General features: G+C 40.2%; 1 protein-coding gene across 1 annotated transcript in view; it reads right to left on the bottom strand.

Moving 5' to 3' along the window:
- Positions 1-1,706: 1,706 nt before the first annotated feature.
- LOC109567082 (ATP-binding cassette sub-family C member 4-like) overlaps positions 1,707-24,297 on the bottom strand; it is a 171,231-nt gene continuing 148,640 nt past the window's right edge. Inside the window, 4 exon segments of the mRNA XM_070799964.1 lie at positions 1,707-3,596; positions 9,220-9,354; positions 13,288-13,393; positions 13,829-14,001. Coding sequence (XP_070656065.1) covers positions 3,576-3,596; positions 9,220-9,354; positions 13,288-13,393; positions 13,829-14,001 — 435 coding nt within the window. The 3' untranslated portion in view covers positions 1,707-3,575.

Below are 24,297 nucleotides of genomic sequence, written 5' to 3'. Positions count from 1 at the left end.
CCCACTGGAGCATCACTGTCATAGTTAATCTTTGCAACAGGGCTCTGAGAATTGTACTATCCCCACCACAACCTTCAGATAAAGACCCTGAAGCATGGTGCACTTCTCAACCTTAAGAGCCCATGATTAGCAGGTAGCAGAATATGTATCCAAACCCAGTCAGTGCCCAGAGGAGCCAGTATTTGTCCCTGGAAGGCTGACTCCAGAACTTGTGCTCCTTCCTGTGTGCTTGTGTCATTTTAACTACATGTGAAGGAAGAGCAGTTTGGTTTAGGCCATCAGATGAGGACCTCCTCAAATACATCTTCTACAGTCTACAAACCTCCTTCATCCATGCCCATCCTGCTCTCCTCTCTTGGTGATTAGGAATCACCTAGGTCAATGATTCCACCCTGTGTCTTTGGATGCTCTTGGTCCATCCATCATCCCAACCAAAGCAACTGTTCAAGAGCAGGAATTAGATTAATTTCTCAAAGAAGCTGAGATTTCAATGGGTAAGACACTTACCCAAGCATGTAACTATGGTTACATGACTGTAGGGTGTGTCCAGAGCCCATTTTGTTAAGGATGGTGCCAGTTTATTGTCTTGGAACCTTGGCTGGTTATCATTTTCCTTTCACTCTCAAGTGTCCCACTCTGGACAGTACATTCTTTGGGCACCCACACTGCTAGTGAGGAGTAGAGAAAGACCTGACAGGCATAACAGTGTGGCTGACTCCAAAACCAGGGCTTTCTCTTATCCCAGGCTACCTCTTAAAATTTCAAAATTATAATGTTTAGAAGGAAAGTTTGTTCTCAGTCATCATTTATTCATCCAGTAAATATTTACTGAGCAACCCCTGTGTGACAGACACTGTGCTGGAAGATGTAATTAAAAAGTGACTAGGGCACAATTCCAAGTCTTTTTCTCACTTGATTTAGTGAGGAAACAGACCATGTGTGAACACTCACAGACAGGGCAGACTCCATGATTTAGATGGCCCAGTGCACAGTGGAAAGAACAGGGTCCTTGTTTACAAATAAAGTATCTCAGGATGGTGACAATGGGACACTAACCAAGCATGGTTCAGTTTAACACATGAGAGGTGCTCAGGGTATTACAGAAGTACGAGTTACCTGGGATGATGACTGATCTTAAGGTGACTTCTTAGAAGAGGTGAAAACTGGGCTAACCCTTGAAAATGAGGATTTCTGTCCTACATGGACCTTCTCCCCTGTTTTTTATACCAGAAGGTAGTGAGGAGAATCACTAAGTCACCATTTTGACTTACACATCAGTCAAGAATTTCCTCCACAGTACACCCTCATCACCTCTGGAGCTGTGATACATGCTGTGGGGGGAACATGGAGACATGCTGTCCTGACCTCCCTTCAAGGACTTGTTGTCCAACTGCTGTAAGTGCTGCCAGTGGGCAACATTAAACCACCAGCCCCTCTAGGGGCAGCCTACGTACAATGATCCATCCAGGGAGAGGTATAAAGTCCTGGCCAGTGGACGTGTAAGGACAACCCTGAAGGGCCATCATCACTCCAGATCCACACGGGGTCAGCTCAGGTCATCTGGCCAGTGATGCAGCTTGATCCTTCCCTCCGCCCTACCCTGTTTCTTCCCTCTTGATTCCACAGTGTTGACCCCAAGGGCACCCCTGATACACATCCCAGCACTAAACTCCATCCGAGTAAGCATGTCAGAGAACCAGCCCGAAACACGTATCAGAAAACATTCCAGTACTCAGGGAGGATTTTTATTTGAAAATTACTAATTACACACATATTTATAACATTTTAAAACCCCCAAATAAAACACAAAATGGTAGAAATAAGGACTTTTGTGTGTATGTGGTTACCTTTGGTTTAAAATCCACAATCTAACATTGTCTGACCAAAATGAAATTAAGTTATATAGTAATAAAAGAAAACTATTATGTTGGAATATATGAAAGTGCCATTTTATAGCTTATAAAAAGACTGAATGTTAGCAGTTTGACATAATTCATTCTAATAGAAAAAATTCATTAGCATTTAAAATTTAGAGAACATTATACTTCTGAATAACTCATAGGTAAAAGATATAGTTAATTAAATTAGGAATTAGAAAATACATAATACTATGGCTAGTGATTGGTGGTAAGTATCAAAACTTGCAGGTTGCAGCTAAAGTGGATCTCAGAAAAATATGTTGGCTTTATATCCTTATATTAGAAAAATAATGATGTTATTAATCTGTTTCCAATTTAAGAATTTAGAGAAAAAATTCTGAAAGTAAAGGAAAAGTTGAAGGAAAGAATGAAACGATGAGCTAGGGAAAGAAAAACAAAACAGAAAGCATCAATCAAGCACAAAGCTGATTCTTTGAAAACAGGAAAAAAGTTATGCAAGGTTGTTAATAAAAATGAGAAGGCTCAAAGAAAATTAAAAAGCCCGAAGAACACAGAGATGCTACAGTTTAAATATATAAGGTATTGTGAATACATTTATGCCAATCAAGCTCAAAACTCACAGGAAACAGATCCACTCCTACAAAAATGAAACTTACCAAAATGACTCTGCAGAAATAACACACTTAATAGGAAGCACATAATTACCAAAAGTTACCCAGACAATGTGGCTGCACAACACTGTGAATGTGATTAATACCACTGAACTGTGTGATCAAAAATGGCTATATGGTAAATTTCATGCTATATATACTTTACCACAATTTTTAGAAAATGTAAAAAAATAAAATCTTCTATCTAGAAGACAGTCTAGAACATGGCTGTCCTTCATTAGCAAATACCCTGGAAGTGTTCCTACTTTGATAAAACATATTTTCTCTTCCTTCTCTTTTAGAGGACTTCCCCAATGGCTCAGCAGTAAAGCATCTGCCTGCAATGCAGGAGACACAGGAGAAGAACACATAATATTGTCCCTCTGTATTTTAAACATATTTCTTTTTGGAGGGTGATACCCTCTCTTCTATAATGTCATTTAAACTACAGGTATGTTTTTCCTATTAGTTTTTTCTGTAGTATTTTAACTAGAGGTCTTTGAGGGGCAAAATGGACAGTAGGTCTGTTAAAGGAAGTGGTTACACAAAACGGCAACTTCCCACAGTCTCCAAGTAAACAGAATCCCTGATGTAATTGGAAAGTAATACGTAATTCTGGGAACAGTAAAAAAAATAGTCTGTGACAACTTTGTCTCAAATCTTAGAAAATCAGTTTGGCTCTGGCATCTCTCAAGACACAAAACCTGGGAGACAGCTTTTATTGATGGCCTGCAACCTCTGATTTGGATAAGAAAGAAAATAGTTTAACATATAAATAAACATAATAAATCATTTTGCAAGAGCTTGAAATCACTGCGTGAAGTTGGAGGAAAAAATTATAGATTAACATATTGGAATATGTAAATAGTTGTTGCTGGTATAAAAAATGTATAATATAATTTATGCAGTGCAAAAACCTATTGGAAAAATGCCTTTGGAATAGACATGAACTCATGGTAGAAACAGAACATTGACTCAAAAATTGTTGAGGCTGAGGGCTGTCCACTGGAAATATTCATAATCACACGGTCACTGTAATATCTGGCTATTTCCTTTCAGTGTGCACCTAAGGGGGGAAAAAGACAAAAACAACATGGTTAAGAATTTTAAAGTCCTTCAAAGGCAACACATTTCTAGGTTAATTTCTTCATGTGAAGCAAATCATACTGAAGGAGGAGACAGAACAGGCTCTATCTTGAAAGCAGGACTCCATCTTGGGCCGAACTGTGGACTTTGAGCTATATGCCCAGTATCTATGGAAACAACATACCAACTGGAAAACCAGGTCCCCAGAAGGAAGAGCCCCAGGGCTCTACATCGCCTAAAAGAATACCCTAATTATCTGTGTGACCGAATAGAATCATACATTCTATTATGCTTATTGGGGTATAACCACAAGCTTATTGATAACTGTTCACTGTTTAACTACCTAGGCTTAAGGCTTATGAATCATGGGTTAACTTTGATTGTATCTTTCTTTTTCTTTTGTTCAGACTAGTTTCAGGGAATTTTGGAGAGGTGGGTTTGGGCTCGAATGCTTAGGATATATAAGGTTTTCACAAAAACTGGTTGGGGTCCTTGGCTAAGAGAAGACTCTCCCTTGGGCCCGCCGGTTTAATAAACAGCACTCCACTATCTGCATTGTCCTTCTGAGTAAGTTTGTTTCCTGGAACGCATGGCTACAACATATCACTAGTGGAGGCACAATTTAAAAAACCAGGGGTGTATTTATTCTATGGAGAAACTAGCCTCCCTCAGTGGGACTTGACTTAATGCCAAACAACTTGTAGATACACTTGCGTTCTGATGATTGTGATTCATTCTGATCATTCCGTTTTGTCACTAGGGTAAACTGATAAGTAAAATCATTTTACTGACTCAAAGCCTGGAGATAAGTTAAAAACAAGGTGACAAAGAGGCTGTGAAATCTATTAATAGTGCCTGCCAAGGGTTTCTCATCTTCACACATAAAATGAGCACAACAAATTTGGATGTCAATATCAGGTTGTAATCTCTACATTTTATAAACTCTGATTGACAAGCACTGAAAATAAGGAGTAGGACATGGAAAAAGCATAACACTTTTTCATGTAGCCATGAAAAAGAATGAGACAACTGTATGTACTAATATAATGAGATACAATATGGAAAGAACAACTATCATTCGTGCTTAAAAACCAGAAGACCACATATTCACAAGTTCTTCCTGACACACAGAACAGTCAGCAGTGGTGCTGGGGCTCCACCTGGGGGATGAACTTGTAATGACAGGAATGGAAAGTGATTTACTTTTTGCTTATAATTTTTTTAAAAGTATTTTTTAAAGTGTTTACCTTTTCTAGCAGTAGATGTATCATTTGTTTTAAAACATTATTAAAATACATTTTAATTATTTAGAGTAGTGGCCCCCAACCTTTTTGGCACCAGGGACCCAGTTTCATGGAAGACAAGTTGTCCACAGACAGGACAGGGGTCGGAGGGGAGTGGGGGAGGTTCAGGTGTAATGTGAGTGATGGGGCAGCAAATGAAGCTTTGCTCCTTTGCCCACCACTCACCTCCTGCTGTGTGCCCATGGACCAGCACCAGACTGCAGTCCAGAGGTTGGGGATCCCTGGTTTAGAGTCTCTAAAGTTACTTAGAAGAACTGTGGGTATATTTTTTATTATTGAGATGCAAGGCTTCTGTCTATGACCTTTTGAAAAATGATCACACTTTTACACTGTAAAATGCTCTACAGTCTCAAAGTACGTAAGCATGTGCTCTATCATCTGATCCCCATGATAAACTGAAGAAGCCTGCAGGACTGTAATCCCTGCTTTACACACAGGTGAAGACCTGAGGTTCAGAGACCTGGGGGACACAAGGCCACATGGATGCTAAGTGCCTCCTCCATCTATTCAAACTGGTCCAGGCTCCTCGAGCTAGAATATGAGGATTTTATAACTTCTGGGCTCTATTAGGTGATTTCCTGAATAGACAAATTGACACCTCTGTTACACACTGGGAACAAAGAAACTTCAGAAAACCTCAACCAGATTTGCTTCATCACAGAACAGAATGGACGATAGGCATTCACACTTTGAGGTGAACTGTGTCCCCTCCAATTTTTACATGTTGAAGTCCTAAACCCCCTAGTACCTCAGAATGTGACTGTATTTGGAGACAGGGTATTTAAAGAGGCAATAAAGTTAAAATGAAGTCATACAGGTGGATCCTAACCTAACAGACTGGAGCTCTTATAAGAAGAGGAGATCAGGACACAGGCACACAGAAGGAAGACCATGTGAGACACAGAGAGAAGACGGCATATATAGAGTAAAAACTTGCTGATTTAGGCTAATGCTTCCAGTGTTATAACTCTGAACAATGCATTGGTATCTGATGCTTGCACATTCAAAAAATTGATAATCTGACAGCTTACCTAAAAGGATGCAGAGTATGCAGAAATAATGCCAAGAAAATATTCCACTGGAATGGGAATCAAGAAATGGATTTCTGAAGAGGTGACCTGACCCAGGTGTAGGACTGAAATCCAAAAGTGAGGTTCTGCACTCTGTGAACTTGGGTGATGGCCCCACCTTGGCTACTATGTGAAAGGAGCAGTGTTCTCAGACTCAACACAGAACATAGTACTTAAGGTGGCACTCAGCCTCCCCCAGCAATTCCCGCTTTGTGCACCCTGGATCAGCTCTGTGACCTTAGGTGAGCCCTGGACCCAATCTCCTCATCCATGACATGAATAAAAATGGACCATCATGAGATTAAGTGAAATCATATATGTGAGAACTATGTAGAAGAAATGATAAAGAACTATACAAATGTAACTTACCATTAATATCGTTAGAGTAGGTGCAGGATTACTAGACAGGAATCACAAGATTTCTAACTCTGTGACCTATGTCTGCTTCCATATGTATGTTACACTAGACTTAAAACATTCACTGAAAGAACAGATTTCTAATTCTGTATCTGCTGCAAACCAGCTTAACACTAGTTATATACATAGGGAAACTGTGGAAAATTCTTACAGAGATGGGAATACCAGACCACCTGACCTGCCTCTTGAGAAACCTGTATGCAGGTCAGGAAGCAACAGTTAGAACTGGACATGGAACAACAGACTGGTTCCAAATAGGAAAAGGAGTCCGTCAAGGCTGTATATTGTCACCCTGCTTATTTAACTTATATGCAGAGTACATCCTGAGAAATGCTGGGCTGGAAGAAGCACAAGCTGGAATCAAGATTGCGGGGAGAAATATCAATATCCTCAGATTGGCAGATGACACCACCCTTATGGAAGAAAGTGAAGAGGAACTAAAAAGCCTCTTGATGAAAGTGAAAGAGGAGAGTGAAAAAGTTGGCTTAAAGCTCAACATTCAGAAAATGAAGATCATGGCATCTGGTCCCATCACTTCATGGAAAATAGATGGGGAAACAGTGGAAGCAGTGTCAGACTTTATTTTTTGGGGCTCCAAAATCACTGTAGATGGTGATTGCAGCCATGAAATTAAAAGACGCTTACTCCTTGGAAGGAAAGTTATGACCAACCTAGATAGCATATTCAAAAGCAGAGATATTACTTTGCCAACAAATGTCCGTCTAGTCAAGGCTATGGTTTTTCCAGTGGTCATGTATGGATGTGAGAGTTGGACTGTGAAGAAAGCTGAGTGCCAAAGAATTGATGCTTTTGAACTGTGGTGTTGGAGAAGACTCTTGAGAGTCCCTTGGACTGCAAGGAGATCCAACCAGTCCATACTAAAGGACATCAGCTCTGGGTGTTCTTTGGAAGGAATGATGCTAAAGCTGAATCTCCAGTACTTTGGCCACCTCATGCGAAGCGTTGACTCATTGGAAAAGACCCTGATGCTGGGAGGGATTGGGGGCAGGAGGAGAAGGGGACGACAGAGGATGAGATGGCTGGATGGCATCACCAACTCAATGGACGTGAGTCTGAGTGAACTCCGGGAGATGGTGATGGACAGGGAGGCCCGGTGTGCTGCAATTCATGCGATCACAAAGAGCTGGACACGACTGAGCGACTGAACTGAACTGAACCTTCCTTCTAAAGGGCCTTAGTTTCCTCACCTATAAAGTGAGGGTGTTGAATCCTATTATCTTATGATATCTGGACCTATCTAAAGTTCTGTGATCTATTTCTCATTACTCAATGTCTTAATAATATATAATGATAATATAGTTTCTAAATGAAGACTTTGACACATAGGTGGGTACAACTATTTTTGATGCGAAAAGCATAAGGTCAAAAGAGCAAAAGGGTTTGGGAGGTTCCTGGGTCTCTTGGTCTCAGGAGGGAAGCTCTGACTAGGAGATACTCTAGTAGATGAAAGCACTTTGTGAATTTCAGGCAGAAAAATACAGAGTTCTTTGTTCAGCTTCTCAACATTTGCACACAATATAAGTACTTATGAAAAGTTCAGAACACAGACTTCCTTGTCCCTAAGCCTAAGTATGAACTCTAACTCTGCCACCTCTTCAGCCAGCTCTGCGACCCAGGCAATTTCCTACCTGTGAACAGTGGAAGGTCCTGCTCGGCATTTCCTCCTTTCTAAGGAGGACTGAGATGAGACACTGGTAGAGGGAACTTAGACAACAATTCATATAAAGCTTTCATATAGAAGTACTTAAGATATTGGGACATGTTTTCTTTAAGAAATATTTTAGTAAACTTCTTTTACTTACAAATGAAAATCTAGGAAATGCAGAAAAGTATGAAGAAGGGAAAATATATCCATAATCTAACAGAGATAAATTTTCAATGGGAAACCTCACCACAGGCAGCTGGAAGCCTCATCCCATCCCAAGCCATGAATGATAAGAGGCAAGAACACCAGACCTCCCTTCTCTCCCTCCATCTTCTCATCAACCCTATTCCCACTCCCACCTTGTTTCAAATTACAGATGGCTGTATGACAATGGCTAAGTCTCCTAAACCAGACGTCAGTTACCACCTCATCATTTTTAGGAAGATGTCATGTGACCTGAATGTTACCCATGCACAGAGCTTAGTGCTTCATACACCTCATCTCTGTGAAAGTGCTTTGTAAACCTTCAAGCATCATTCAGACTACAGTGTGAAGCTATTGTAAGTTCTTGATTTGTCCTGAAGACAGTTACATCTTCTAGAAGGTAGAGGAAGCATGGGAGGCAAATGGACCTAATTCTAAACAACAAAGAATTAGGGAGAAATTGACAGTATTGGGTTGGCATTTTCTTTACAGATCAGAAAACAGAACAGGCCTACACATTTCCCTGTAAAGTCTTCCTAGAACCAAAATATTCCAAAATTTTCCTTAAACTCTCAAATTTCCTGGATATTCTTTGACAGCAATCAGAATGAACGTAAAGGGTCTGCAAAATGGGTGTTCTGTTCTCTCTGAGAATCTGAATCCAGGGTCCAAAATGTGGAAAGTCCAATTTGACATCTCTCTCTCAGGCACAGGTGTGGTCACAGAGAAGAGCACATATCCCGACCCCACTCACAGCACTGCTGCAGATTCTCAGCAGACCTGCCTTCTATCTGCCATGTGTTGTTAAGACCAAGTCATGAAGCTTCCTCTCTGGAGGCTTAAAAGGGCACAGAGTGCTTGTTATCAGACCCCTGGTGGAACTCATGTGAAGGGTGAACCCTGGAGATGAACTTTAATTACAACTTCCCGCAGCAGGCTCACCTGTTTTGCCCTTTCAGTGAGGGCAGCAGCCTCGGTCTCACCCAGTTGTTGTACCATCTTATAAAATAGTTTGTCTTTATTTTGCAGCAAACCATATGGGTTATCATATTCTTTAAGTCTCCCTGAATCCAAAACCTGTTGAACAGCAGAAAGAAAGCCATTAGCACACAATGTCTCCCAGGAACATATTATAACTCAGACAGTATTTCAAAAAGAGGCAGCACAGGGAGAATAGAGAGAATCTGTTTAGATGGTATGACTGGCTGGTGTTTAAATGGCTCGATTACCTTGTTTTACTAGGCAAAGGCCTAAGCCAACCATTTAATATTATAATATTATAGGAAAGGAAGAAAACAAAAGTTTTAGACTAGGATTACTGGCACTCTGTAGCATCTTACATTCTGCCCAGAGCATTTGGTGTTGTTATCTTTACCTACTGCTTTTAACTCTCAGGCTCTGAGCTTTCAAGCAATTTATACAGATACATTGAGTTGGAAAATAACTTGATTCAAGAAAATCAAAGTCCATTTATCTAAAAAGTAGGTTGATGTCATATAAATGAAAGGGCAGTGCCCTGACAACAAATTAATGGCCAAGTTGATTTGGAAATTCAAGCAATATTTGAGGAAAAGAGTAAGTGCTTCTGGGACTTCTTTAGGGTCCTGGATTATGTCAGCTGCTAAGAGGAGCAGAATCCCTTATCTGAGAGGTTGGGATGCTTCATGAAGTTGGATGTGGTGTAGTTTACTTTTCCGAGTGAAAGCCTGGTAAAAAGATCTGGTACATAAGCAGCTTTTGCAGGACTGCTCTGCACAGAAGAAATTTATAAAAACCAGTTTTCTCTTTGGACAAGACTAAAGAAGCAAGTAAGAAATTGAGCTTCAAATTCCTGTGATTACAGCCTGCAGAGCACACAGGGCCAGCCCAACCTGAACTGCCTAGGATCTGAATCTATTTTCACAAACTCTCTTTCTTCCCCTTTCTTTTCTCAGCTTCCTGCCTTTTACCCCTTTTATTGCTCATTAGTAAGTCTGCTAATTTGAAACTGAAAGGGAGAGGAAGGGGCTCTCAACTCTTTCTGCGTATTAGTGACTGTGGTTAATGGTTCTGGAGGGGAAAAAGGTGATACAAATTTAAAAATAGTTTTGATGTTCAGTGATATTTAATTCATTTAGGTCATATTTAGAGTAAATGTATCTTAAGAGAATATGCTGGATGGGCTTCCCTGGTGGCTCAGTGGTAAAAAGAATCTGCCTGCCATTGCAGGAGTCATGAGTTTGATCCATGGTCCAGGAAGATCCCACGTGTCACAGAGCAACTAAGACCATGCTCCATAACTATAGAGCCTATGCTCTGGAACCTGGGAGCCACAACTACTGGTCCCACATACATAGAGCCTGTGTTCTGCAGCAAGAGAAGCCATGCAATGAGAAGACTGCATACTGCAATGAAGAGTAGCTCCCACTCACTGCAACTAGAGAAAAGACCACACAGCAAGGAAGACCCAGCACAGGGAAAAAATAATAAATAAGATTAATTTTTTAAAAAAGAAGAGAATATGCTGGAACTCTAAACAAGACATGGATTGTTTTTCCACATCCAGATACTGCAGCTAATTTCATCCTTTGTATTTAACTGGAAACTTTTATTAAGTGGCATAAAGGCCATTTTCCTGTTAATCTTTTGTTTACTACTGTGAATCATTGCTAAGGGCAGCTTTCTCTAAAGAGTTCAAAAATACCTGAATCTGTCTCAGTTCAGTCACTCAGTTGTGTCCAACTCTTTTCAACCCCATGGACTGCAGCACGCCAGCCCTCCCTGACCATCACCAAGTCCCAGAGTTTACTCAAATTCATGTCCATTGACTTGGTCATGCCATCCAACTATCGCATCCTCTGTCATCTCCTTCTCCCTCCACCTTCAATCTTTCCCAGTATCAGGGTCTTTTCCAATGAGTCAGTTCTTCACATCAGGTGGGGAGTTTCAGCTTCAGCATCAGTCCTTCCAACTAATATTCATGACTGATTTCCTTTAGGATGGATTGGTTGGATCTCCTTGCAGTCCTGGGGACTCTCAAGAGTCTTCTCCAACACCATAGTTCAAAAGCATCCATTCTTCAGCACTCTGCTTTCTTTATAGTCCAAATTTCACATCCATATATGACTACTGGAAAACCATAACTTTGACTAGATAGATCTTTGTTGGTAAAGTGATGTCTCTGTTTTTTAATATGCTGTCTAGGTTGGTCATAACTTTCCTTCCAAGGAGCAAGCATCTTTTAATTTCATGGCTTCAATCACCATCTGCAGTGATTTTGGAGCCCAACAATTCTATTACTGTTTCCACTCTTCCCCATCTATTTGCCATGAAGTGATGAGATCAGATGCCATGATCTTAATTTTCTGAATGTTGAGCTTTAAGCCAACTTTTTCACTCTCCTTTTTCACTTTCATCAAGAGGCTTTTTAGTTCTTCACTTTCTGCCATAAGGGTGGTGTCATCTGCATATCTGAGGTTATCGATATTTCTCCTGGCAATCTTGATTCCAGCTTGTGATTCATCCAGCCTGGCATTTCTCATGATGTACTCTGCATATAAGTTAAATAAGCAGGGTGACAATATACAGCCTTGACATACTCCTTTCCCAATTTGGAACCAGTCTGTTGTTCCATGTCCAGTTCTAACTGTTGCTTTTTGACATGCATACAGATTTCTCATGAGGAAGGTAAGGTGGTCTGGTATTCCTATCTCTTTAAGAATTTTCCATAGTTTGTGAAATTATACAGTAACTAGAATTATAGAGCAGCTATAACGATTGTGGAAAAGTTTGACATATAGTGAGAATTACCAAAAGGTGAGACAGAGACATGGAATGAGCAAACACTGTTGGGAAAATGATGCCCATAGACTTCGAAGCAGGGTCATGATAAGCTCTCAAGTTGTAAAAAATGCAGTTCTGGGAAGTGCAATAAAACAAGGTATGTTTGTATTTCTAAAGCAAACAATACTAATAAGGTTCAAAATTGGGAAAGAAGCATGTCAAGGCTGTATATTGTCACCCTACTTATTTAACTTATATCCAGAGAACATCATGCAAAATGCTGGGCTGCATGAAGCACAAGCTGGAATCAAGATTGCTGGGAGAAATATCAATAACCACAGATATGACACAGATGACACCACCCTTATAGCAGAAAGCAAAGAGGAACTGAAAACCTCTGGATGAAGGTGAAAGAGAAGAGTGAAAAAGCTGGCTTAAAACTCAACATTCAAAAGACTAAGATCATGGCATCCAATCCTACACGTCACAGCAAATAGACAGAGAAACAATGGACATAGTGACAGCTTTTATTTTCTTGGGCTCCAAAATCACTGCAGACCATGACTGCAGTCATGAAATTAAAAGACACTTGCTCCTTGGAAGAAAAGCTATGACCAACCTAGACAGCATATTAAAAAGCAGAGACATTACTTTACCGACAAAGGTCCATATAGTCAAATATATGGTTTTACCAGTAGTCAAATACAGATGTGAGAATTGGACCATAAATAAAGCAGAGTGCTGAAGAATTGATGCTTTTGAACTGTGGTATTAGAGAAGACTCTTTAGAGTCCCTTGGACTTCAAGAAGATAAAACCAGTCAATCCTAAAGGAAATTAACCCTGAATATTCATTGGAATGACTGCTGCTGAAGTTTAAGCTCCAATAGATTGACCACCTGATGTGAGGAGCCTACTCATTGGAAAAGACACTGATGCTGGGAAAGTTTGAAGGCAGGAGGAGGAGGGGATGACAGAGGATGATGTTTGGATGGAATTACTGACTCAATGGACATGAATTTGAACAAACTATGGGATATAGTGAAGGAAAGAGAGGCCTGGCATGTCAAAGTCCAGGGGGTCGCAAAGAGTCGGACACAACTGAGCGACTGAACAACAACAATTTTCAGGAATGAGAGGAGAAACTAAGAGAAAATTAAATTACTGGAGGTTCCTATCAAGTTTTACAAGGATGGATATGCTGAAAAACTTAACATAAATGAAAAAAGCTAAAATGGTAGGGTCTTACCATTATCCGTGTACAGTCAATGACGTTGCTCAAACTGTGTGTGATGGTTAGCACAGTGCACTGGGAAAATTTCTCATGAATTGTTTTTTGTATTAACTCATCAGTTCTATATTTAAAAAAAGTTAATATAGTTCAGTAAAGACATGACAAGCAGACTTAAGACTTAAAAATATATGATATTTTTATAATGTTTCTAAAAATCAGTATGTTAACATATAATCTTGTTCCTAAAAAACTAAGCATAAAAATCTATTTAGAAATTTACTCTTTTTCATAAAATGATGGAAAATAATCTTCCCTCAAAATTGCTTGAAACTATAAGGAGCTGGATTTAGGAATATAGCTCTCTCAGGATGCCTCATAACAACATTAATGCCATACAAAATGTCTTGGTTTTTCCTTTGTTTTCTGGAATTGATATTATCAAAAGATATCCATTGGACTAAGAGAGCACTTAGAAACATTTCTAAGCATCACTAAATGTTTTCCATTTACCACACTGACAAGTCAGATTCAAGGTTTCCCGGTCTCAGCTCCATACCTTGGATCCACATTCGATGTTGCTTTGTCAATAATCAATATCCGATTTTCTCTGAGGATAGCCCTAGCAAGACACACCAATTGTCTCTGTCCAGAACTCAAGTTCAACCCAGATTCTGCTAATTCAGCATTCATTTTACCAGGAAGACCTTCAATAGCTTCTTTAAGTTGCACCTGTAGGTACAGAAAGAATGACTTTTTCCTAAGCAAACTATTACTAAAGTAGACAAACCTCTTAGACATTAGAGCTTTGATGTCCTCAGGACTTCTTACACATATTGCATGTACAGCCAGGGTGATAGGAAGAGCTCTTTCCAATGAGCATTCACTGAGAAAGATGGTGGAGTCAACTAAGGACAGAAAGATCTCAGTGTCCTCCATCCCTGCTACAGGATATACACCAGAAACCCTGCCTAGGGATTAGTTAAGTACGTCTCTCAAAAAATGAAGCCATTTCTCCCAGTGTGGTTTCAACAGAAAAGTTAAAATGATCTTTATGGTTGAGTCAAGTTTCCCAAAGTACACTTTGCATAGGAGTTGGTACACTAAAGAAAAACTTTAAAAATATTTACAGTAAGTCTTTTTCTCTGAAGATATAATCTTACCAACACTTTACCATTTGTTGAAGTTTACAATATGCAGATTCAAACAATGGCAACTGGAGCCTATTTTGATAACAACTCTTTCCCAAGTTTAATTCTATAAATAGTGGACCAATCAAATGCATTTTCCTCAGTGTCATAAATGTCTTACAGTGAATGAAAACTCATTCACGGAGTTTCATATGAAAACTCATTATATGAAAATAAGACACAACACCTTATTTCCCCCAGAATATGGATATAGGTGATGTCTATATTAATCTATCTTCATAAAATTGTACTTATTAGAGGAAAAACAAATTTTTGACTACCACAGATACTTGAAAAGTACGTTTGGTGGTAGGGGTCAATTAAATAAGTATTTACTTTGGAAAAATATTATAGAGCATGAACCAAACTCAGGCTCTACTTAAAGAACAAAGACAAAATGCACTTCAAATTAAGAGACCAACAGATTGATGAGTGATGGCCGATAAGTTATCTGACACATTATAATGTCAGATAATAACACACCAAGGGTTAGTGAGGAGTATTTTCATTTTTTTATTTTCAGGTATCCTAAATGATGGAACATATCTATGAATGTAAACCTGAATTGTGCTATTGATGGAGTCCAATCCCAAGAAAGGGGAATTCTGAGTTAGAATTAAATATGGTATTGTTATGCAGCATTATCCTGAGAAGTACACACAATCTAAAGTGTAAGACTTGGACTGTGGTACAAGTGGTTGGACTTTCTTAAGACACATCCTGACTCACACTTGCCCCTGACTTGGATGACATCTCATCACTAATTTGGTTTTCTACTTTCCTTCGATTTTGTCCATATCCACTTTATGAGGAAAAAGGGTTGTTAGAGGAAATGTTTTCAGAAAATGATGTTTTCTGAGACTCTGTTTTCATTTATAAATCAGGGATGGCTATGAGAATATACGAATATAAAGGTTTTCTGTAGTGTAATCATAAAATCAAATTATAATTAAGTATTAAAATGGGAAAAAGGATAGTAGAAGGGGTAAACAAAAATAACTAGGAATTATAACTAGTGAATCTGAAAATATCCTGGATAACAGTGTAATATTACTATTAAATTTATTGATTGAGATAACTGTATTAGGACATATAAGAGAATGTCCTGTTCTCACAAGGTATATATTTATATGTTTAAAACCAGAAAGAAAAACACCAATACAGTATACTAACACATATATATGGAATTCAGAAAGATGGTAACAATAACCCGTATATGAGACAGCAAAAGAGACACTGATGTATAGAACAGTCTTGTGGACTCTGTGGGAGAGGGAGACGGTGGGATGATTTGGGAGAATGGCATTGAAACATGAATAATATCATATATGAAACGAGTCGCCAGTCCAGGTTTGATGAAGGATACTGGATGCTTGGGGCTGGTGCACTGGGACAACTCAGAGGGATGGTACAGGGAGGGAGGAAGGAGGAGGGTTCAGGATGGGGAACGTGTGTATACCTGTGGTGGATTCATATTGATATATGGTAAAACCAATACAATATTGTAAAGTTAAAAAATAAAATTAAATTTTAAAAAGTGATTCTAACTTTTAAATAAACATTTCTTCAACTTACAAACAATTCATCAAAATATAGACTTTTAAAAGAGAGGAAGAAAAAACAGGAAGACATAATAGCTGATGAATCCAGGTGAAGGTGTATATGTCTTCATCATATTATTCCTTTCATGTTCCTGTAATTTGAAATTTTTAAAACAAAAAATTGGAGGCTTGGTACTTCCCTGGTGGTCCAGTGGTTAAGAATCCACCTGCCAATGCAGGGAACATGGGTTCGATCCCTGGCTCAGGAAGATCCCACATGGAATGGAGTAAGTAAACCCATGTGCCACAACTACTGGGGCCACATTCGAAAGCCCACAAGCCTCAGCTACAGAGCCTGCATGTCGCAACTACTGAAGTCTGTGTCTCTAGAGCTAAAGAGCCGCAACAAGGGAAGCCATGGCAATGAGAAGCCCATGCACTGCAATAAAGAGATAGCCTGCCAGGGTCCAGCCCCGGCTGATCCAAGGTATTCAAGGACAGACGGCGTAGGCGAGGATCAGGAAACAACTGCTTAATTAAACGTTAATTAAGGATATAAAGAGTAATAGAATGAGGATAGCTCAGTAGGAAAATTCAGTGGAGAAAAGAGGCTGAGTAGCTTGGTTTACGCGGGAGACCAATAAAACTTCAAGACAAGAAGTTTGCACCACTTACGTAGGCCGCAGGCGTCCTTCCATTCTCCCGAAGGAGAGGAGACATTGAGGCCTCCCCGGTCGGATCTTAGAAGCCCAGGCATAATTAGCAAGCATGGCGGGTTCTGTGCTCCAGATGGAGACTCAGCCAGAATTTGAGAGAGAGAGCGACATGGGGAGACCAAGTTTCGGTGAACAAGGCCCGCACTTTATTTTCCAAAGTAGTTTTTATACCTTAAGTTGTGCATAGAGGATAATGGGGGAAGGGGTGGAGTCATGCAAGGACAGCAGTTCCTGGTCCTAATCGAAGCCAGGCTTTCAAACTTATCATATGCAAAAGTTCAGGTGAATTACATCATCTTCTGGCCAGGAGGCCTCTTAACATTTTAAGAAACTTATTTTTCTCTAAAGGTGATTATTCCAAAGTCAGGTGCCAGCCTCCAAAAAAGCATTGGACAGAGTTGCATTCCTATAGGGCAAAGGTGAGGTGGGCTCAATCAAGAAAAGAATTAACTCAAGGGTGCAAGGTTACAAACATTGAGGCTACTATTTACATTTCTATACACCCATTATATCAATCAATACATTGCCAAGGACACAGTAGGTAAGGAGTATGGAGACTTAGCAGCAAACATTGGCCCAATAAGTGAAAAACCCTTCACCAATACAATTTCTAATCAATCTTTTAACTACTCAAAGGAATCTGTGTTTAGACCATTTAGAACATCTCCTGCCTCTCACAGCTGGGAAGCTCTGAACAATCACATGTGGCTGGAAAAACCTATTCAGGCAGGCTAGAGGATATCCAAAGGAGTTTGTAGGTTAAATACTGTCACACCCAGGAATTATTAACTGGAGCTGTAAGCTAACTCTTTTTTCAGAGAGAGGTAGTGGGGGACAGACCCCCATAAAGTCAGAGGTGTAGGTGAAAGCACAAAGCAGAAAGTAGGCAGATTCTGGTTTTGGGGGTAGATGCTTGAGAATTTCCAGGGGGACTCCTGAGGCTCGATCCCACCTTTGCGTATGCCAAGCATCCTTCCTCATGACCTTTGCCATGGGTGGAGCTCCTGTTCCCAGCAGTGATAGAATTCTAGTTGAGCTATTCCAGATCCTGAAAGATGATGCTGTGGAAAGTGCTGCACTCAATATGCAATATGCAATATGCACTCAATATGCAATATGCCGGCTCCCGGCAATAGTCCATTTGCTGCAGCTATAGAAAGTCTGGGAGAAGGCAATGTCACCCCACTCCAGTACTGTTGCCTGGAAAATCCCATGGATGAAGGAGCCTGGTAGGCTGCAGTCCACAGGGTCGCTAAGAGTCAGACACGACTGAGCGACTTCACTTTCACTTTCCACTTTCATGCATTGGAGAAGGAAATGGCAACCCACTCCAGTGTTCTTGCCTGGAGAATCCCATGGATGGAGAAGCCTGGTAGGCTGCAGTCCATGGGGTCGCACAGAGTCAGACACAACTGAAGTGACTAAGCAGCAGCAGCAGCAGCAGAGAACGTCTGCAAGCAGCAATGAAGAACTAGCACAGCAAAAAAAAAAAAAAAATGGAGGATTAAAGGCAGGCAGCCTGGGCATAAGTCCTACCTAGCTCTGCCAACTGGGCAAGTTACTAAACTTACTCTGCCTTAGCTTCCTAAATTCTCAGACTATAATACCATAATTATAAAGGTTGGTACCTCATAACATTGATAGAGTACAAAATAAATCAGTACATGTAGAATTTACAGCAGATCAATAGATATTGCCCATTATTACTAATGCTTCCAGTATGCTACTGGGGAAGAGCAGAGAAGAATTACCAATAGCCCCAGAATGAATGAAGCAGCTTGGCCAAAGCAAATATGATGCTCAGTTGTTGATGTGTCTGTTGGTGAAAGTAAAATAAAATGGTGCAAAGAACAGTATTGTATAGGAACCAGAAATGTTAGGTCCATGAATCAAGGAAAATCAGACATGGTCAAGCAGGAGATGGTAAGAATAAACAATGACATCCTAGGAATCAGCAAACTAAAATGGTTGAGAATGGGCGAATTGAATTCAAATAGCCATTATATTTACTACTGTGGGCAAGAATCCCATAGAAGACACAAAGTAACCCTCATAATCAACAAAAGTCCGAAACACAGTACTTGGGTGCAACCTCAAAAATGAATGATCTCAGTTTGTTTTCAAGGCAAGCCATTCAACATCACAGTAATCAAAGTCTATGTCCCTACTACCAAAGTTGAAAAAGCTGAAGTTGATCAGTTCTGTGAAGACCTAGAAGACCTCCTAGCTGCTAAGTCGCTTCAGTCGTGTCCAACTCTGTGCAACCCCATAGACGGCAGCCTACCAGGCTCCCCTGTCCCTGAGATTCTCCAGGCAAGAACACTGGAGGGGGTTGCCATTTCCTTCTCCAATGCATGAAAGTGAAAAGTGAAAGTGAAGTCACTCAGTCATGCCCAACTCTTAGCGACCCCATGGACTGCAGCCTACCAGGCTCCTCCGCCCATGAGATTTTCCAGGCAAGAGTACTGGAGTGGGGTGCCATTGCCTTCTCCAAGACCTCCTAGAACTAACACCTAAAAAAGATATTCTATTCATCATCAGAGATTGGAATGCAAAAGTAGGAAGTCAAAATATACCTTGAGTAACAGGCAAGTTTGGCCTGGGAGAACAAAATGAAGCAGGCAAAGGTTGATTGAACTCTGCCAAGAGAATGCACTAGTCATAAAAAAAAAAAAATACTCTTTTTCAACAACACAACAGACAACTTTACACATGGGCATCACCAAATGGTCAATACTGAAATCAAAATGATTACATTCTTTGTAGCGGAAGATGGAGAAGCTATACACAATCAGCAAAAACAAGACTGGGAGCTGACTATGGCTCAGATCACCAACCTCCCATAGCAAAATTCAGGCTTAAACTAAAGAAAACCATGAAAAACACTAGACAGACATTTATGACTTAAATCAAATCCTGTACGAATTTGCAGTAGAGATAACAAATAGATTCAAGGGACTAGATCTAGATAACAGTGTGCCTGAAGAACTATTGACAGAAGTACATAATATTGTGCAGGAGGTGGCAAACAAACCATCCCAAAGAAAAAGAAAAGCAAGAAGGCAAAGTGGTTATCTGAGGAGGCTTTCTGAATAGCAGAAGAACGAAAAGAGGTGAAAAACAAGGGAGAGAGGGAAAGGTACATCAGATTAAACACAGAGCTTTGAAGAATAGGTAGGAGAGATAAGAAGGCCTTCTTCAATGAACAAAGCTTAATAACATAAGAAAACAACAAAAGGGGAAAGACTAGAGATGTCTTCAGGAAAACTGGAAACATCAAGGGAGCATTCTGCCCAAAGATGATCACAATAAAGGATAAAAATGGCAGAGACCTAGTAAATGCTAAAGAGATCAAGAAGAGGTGGAAAGAATACACCAAAGAACTATAAAAAAAAAAAAAAAAAAAATCTTAGTGAACTGGATTACTACGATGGCATGGTTAGTCACCCAGATCCAGACATTCTGGAGTGCAAAGTCAAGTGGGCCTTAAGAAGCACTGCTGTTAATAAAGCTAATGGACGCAATGAAATTCCAGAAGAACTATTCAAATCTCTAAAGGACAATGCCATCAAGATTTTGCATTCATTATGTTGGCAAATCTGTAAGACTCAGCAGCGGCCACAGGACTGAAAAAGGTCAATCCTCATCCTAATTCCCAAGAAGGGTAGTACCAAGAATGTGCCAGCCATCAATTGTACTCATTTCCCAAGCTGGTAAGGTCATGTTTAAAATCATCCATGCTAGGCTTCATCATTATGTGAATCAAGAACTTCCAGATGTCTAAGATGGATTTAGAAAAGGAAGAGGAACTAGAGATCAAATTGCCAACATTCACTGGATTATAGAGGAAGCAAGGGAATTTCACAGAAACATGTATCTTTGTTTAATCAACTATGTTAAAGTCTTTGACGTGTAGATTATGACAAACTGTGGAAAGCTCTTAGAGAGATGGGACTATCAAACCATCTTACCTGTCTCCTGAGAAGCCTGTATGTGGGTCAAGAAGCAACAGTTAGAACCCTGTATGGAATAACTGATTGGTTCAAGATAGAGAAAGGAGTACAACAGGGCTGTCTGTTGTCACCCTGTTTGCTTAACCTACATGCTGAGCAAATCATGAAGAATGCCGGGCTGGATAAGTTACAAGCCTGAATCAAGACAGGCTAGAGAAACATCAATAACCTCAGATATGCAGATAATACCACTCTAATGGCAGAAAGCAAAGAACTAAAGAGCCTCTTGATGAGGGTGAAGGAAGAGAGTGAAAGAGCAGGCTTAAGACTAAATACTAAAAAAAGAAAAAGAAAGAAAAAAAAAAAAAAAAAAACTAAGATCATGGCATCACATCCCATTACTACATGGTAAATAGAAGGGGAAAAAGTGGAAGTAGTGACAAATTTCCCTTTCTTTGGCTCCAAAATCACTACAGATGGTGACTACACCCATGAAATCAGAAGATGATTGCTTCTTGGCTGGAAAATGATGACAAACCTAGACAGTGTGTTGAAAAGCAGAGACATTACTGTGCCAACCAAGATCCATATAGTGAAGGCTATGGTCTTCCCAGTGGTCACATATGGTTGTGAGAACTGGACCACAAAGAAGGCAGAATGCGAAAGAATTGATTCCTTCAGTGTGGTGCTGGAGAAGATTTCTGAAAGTCCCTTGGATAGCAAGGACATCAAACCAGTCAATCTTAAGGGAGATCAAGTCTGAATATTTACTGGAAGAACTGACGCCGAAGATGAAGCTACAGTCTTCTGGCCATCAGACAACTCACTGGAAAAGTCCCTGATACTGGGAAAGATTGAGGGCAGAAGAAGAAGAGAGTGTCAGAGGATGACAAGGCTGAATGGCTTCACTGATGCAATGAACATGAACTTGGGCAAACTCCAGGAGATGGTGAGGGCCAGGAAGGCCTGGCATGCTGCAGTCCATGGGGTAGCAAAGAGTCAGACACAACTGGGCAACTGAATAACAGTAACAACCTCCTAACATTGATAGAGTATAAAATGAATCAGTACATGTAGAATTTATAACAGATCAATAGATATTGCCCAATATTAGTAATGCCCTCAGCTAGCACCTCTTCCAGAGAAGGCAATGGCAACCCACTCCAGTACTCTTGCCTGGAAAATCCTATGGACGGAGGAGCCCGGTGGGCTGCAGTCCATGGGGTTGCGAAGAGTCAGACACGACTGAGCGACTTCACTTTCACATTTCACTTTCATACACTGGAGAAGGAAATGGCAACCCACTCCAGTGTTCTTGCCTGGAGAATCCCAGGGATGGCAGAGCCTGGTGGGCTGCCATCTATGGGGTCGCACAGAGTCGGACACGACTGAAGCGACTTAGCAGCAGCAGCAGTGCCTCTTCACGTTCTGCTCCATTTTCTTCCTTTGCATGTATCAGCATTGAGACCTTGTTACATATGCACAGGCTTGTTTTCCATCTTCTCCAAGAGAATTTAAGCTCCAACAGGGCAGAGACTTTGTCTCTTGATGACTGATAGCCCCAGAATCTGTAACACTGCCTGTCTAACAAGCTCTCAGAAGATATTTGTTGGCTGTATGAATGAAGGCATAAGTGAATCTCCTTGTGTGACATGTCCGTTCCTATAAATTAGAAAATAAATCCATATAGATAAATAATTTTATATAACACTATTTTCTTATTAAGAATAAGTGTAAAAGGAATGTATTGTTATAACAATTAACTGGCTCCAAGATATCATAACATCACACTTTAAACAGTGGAAAGCACTGAAAAAGTTATTACTTAAGGAAAATGGATCAAATAATATTATGACTCAGGGAATTAAAACAGGGGCTCTATAACAATCTAGAAGGATGGGATGGGGAAGGAGATGGGAATGAGGTCCAGGAGGGATAGGACATGGGTGTGCCTATGGTTAATTCTTGTTGATGTTTGACAGAAAACAACAAAATTCTGTACAGCAATTTTCCTTCAATTAAAAAAATAAATTAATTAAAAAAACTATAATCTCAGTACAGAATACTTCAGATTGTTTTTGAGCTTGGGAAAAAATAGAATATAGCAAAATTGAAAAATAATAAACTGAAATGTAAGGCACTCTATCACCTTAAACATTTTCAAAATAATCTACTAAATGTACTGTATATACCAACCAGGCACCAGCACCCCTCACAGGCAGTCAACATAGATGTCAGATAGTTTCTATATTTTGTGGAACCTTCTTACTTTTCAAAAAGAAAGGCTGATGTGGGCTAGAATGAGACAGGGAAATGCAATCAACAGACAGGGAAGAGGTTTTACTAGAGCAGGACCAGCAGTAAAAGAAATCGAGGGAGAGCCCCTTCACCAAAACATAAGGCCCCAGGAAATGGACATATAAACTGTCCCACAGCAAGGACTGATCCACGTGATTCCTAATGCACGTGCTGCTGATGCCCAGATTTCTGTATCTTGGTTTTCCTCTGTGATGAGACATTTTGTTGTTCAGTCGCTCAGTCATGTCCGACTATTTGTCAGACTGCAGCACACCAGGCTTCCCTGTCCTTCACCATCTCCTTACTGGATGCTAGGGGCTGGTGCACTGGGACGGCCCAGAGGGATGGTATGGGGAGGGAGGAGGGAGGAGGGTTCAGGATGGGGAACACATGTACACCTGTGGCGCATTCATTTCGATATTTGGCAAAACTAATACAATATTGTAAAGTTTAAAAAAAAAAAAAAAAACTAATGCCCATTGAGCTGATGATATCATCGAACCATCTCATCCTCTGTCTCCCTCTCCTCCTCCTGCCCTCAATATTTCCCAGCATCAGGGTATTTTCCAATGAGTCAGCTCTTTGCATCAGGTGGCCAAAGTATTGCAGCTTTAGCTTCAGCAGCAGTCCTTCCAATATATATTGAGTTGATTTCTTTTAGGATTGACTGGTTTGATCTCCATGCTCTCCATGGGACTCTCAAGAGTCTTCTCCAGCACCACAGTTCAAAAGCATCAATTCAGCCTTCCTTATGGTCCAACTTTCACATCCATCCGTGACTACTGGAAACACCATAGTTTTGACTATATGGACATATGAGACATACTTCTGTCCTAATAAAGATACTATCAGTGTTGACCATTTGACTGCGTGCTTTCTTCCCAGTTTTGATGTAATAGCCCATATACTTAATTCCATATCCTAGAATCTAAGCTGTTTTGTTTTTGTTTTTAGAAGCAAGACTTCAATGATTCATTTTGAGAGTTTTATCTACTGTGATCTTTTAACCTTTGATAAAGTGCTTCATTTTCAGGTACATTCCTGTTACATTTGTGGAGTTGCCTTTGCACCCCAATCAGCACTAATTTCTGATGAATTTTTGTCAGTTTATAGTAAGTTATTTAGTTTTCAGTATATGAAAAATGTATTTTCAGCATATTTTGAAAAGTAACCAAGATGAGACAGGCAGCATCCACAGGACTGTATCCCTTCTGAATGTCCACCTCTCCCAAGGAAGAAGGAAGAAATAGAACTAGAGGACTTTAAAAGAGGAAACATAGTGGTTTCCTCCTACTCACTCTCAGGCCAACTCTGTGAGTTTGGGTTCACA

Source organism: Bos indicus, chromosome 12 (genome assembly GCF_029378745.1).
Source record: "Bos indicus isolate NIAB-ARS_2022 breed Sahiwal x Tharparkar chromosome 12, NIAB-ARS_B.indTharparkar_mat_pri_1.0, whole genome shotgun sequence".
In the NCBI taxonomy this organism is placed as follows: Eukaryota; Metazoa; Chordata; class Mammalia; order Artiodactyla; family Bovidae; genus Bos; species Bos indicus.
Note: the sequence above shows the minus strand (reverse complement) of the source record. Positions and strands in the feature narration are given on the sequence as shown.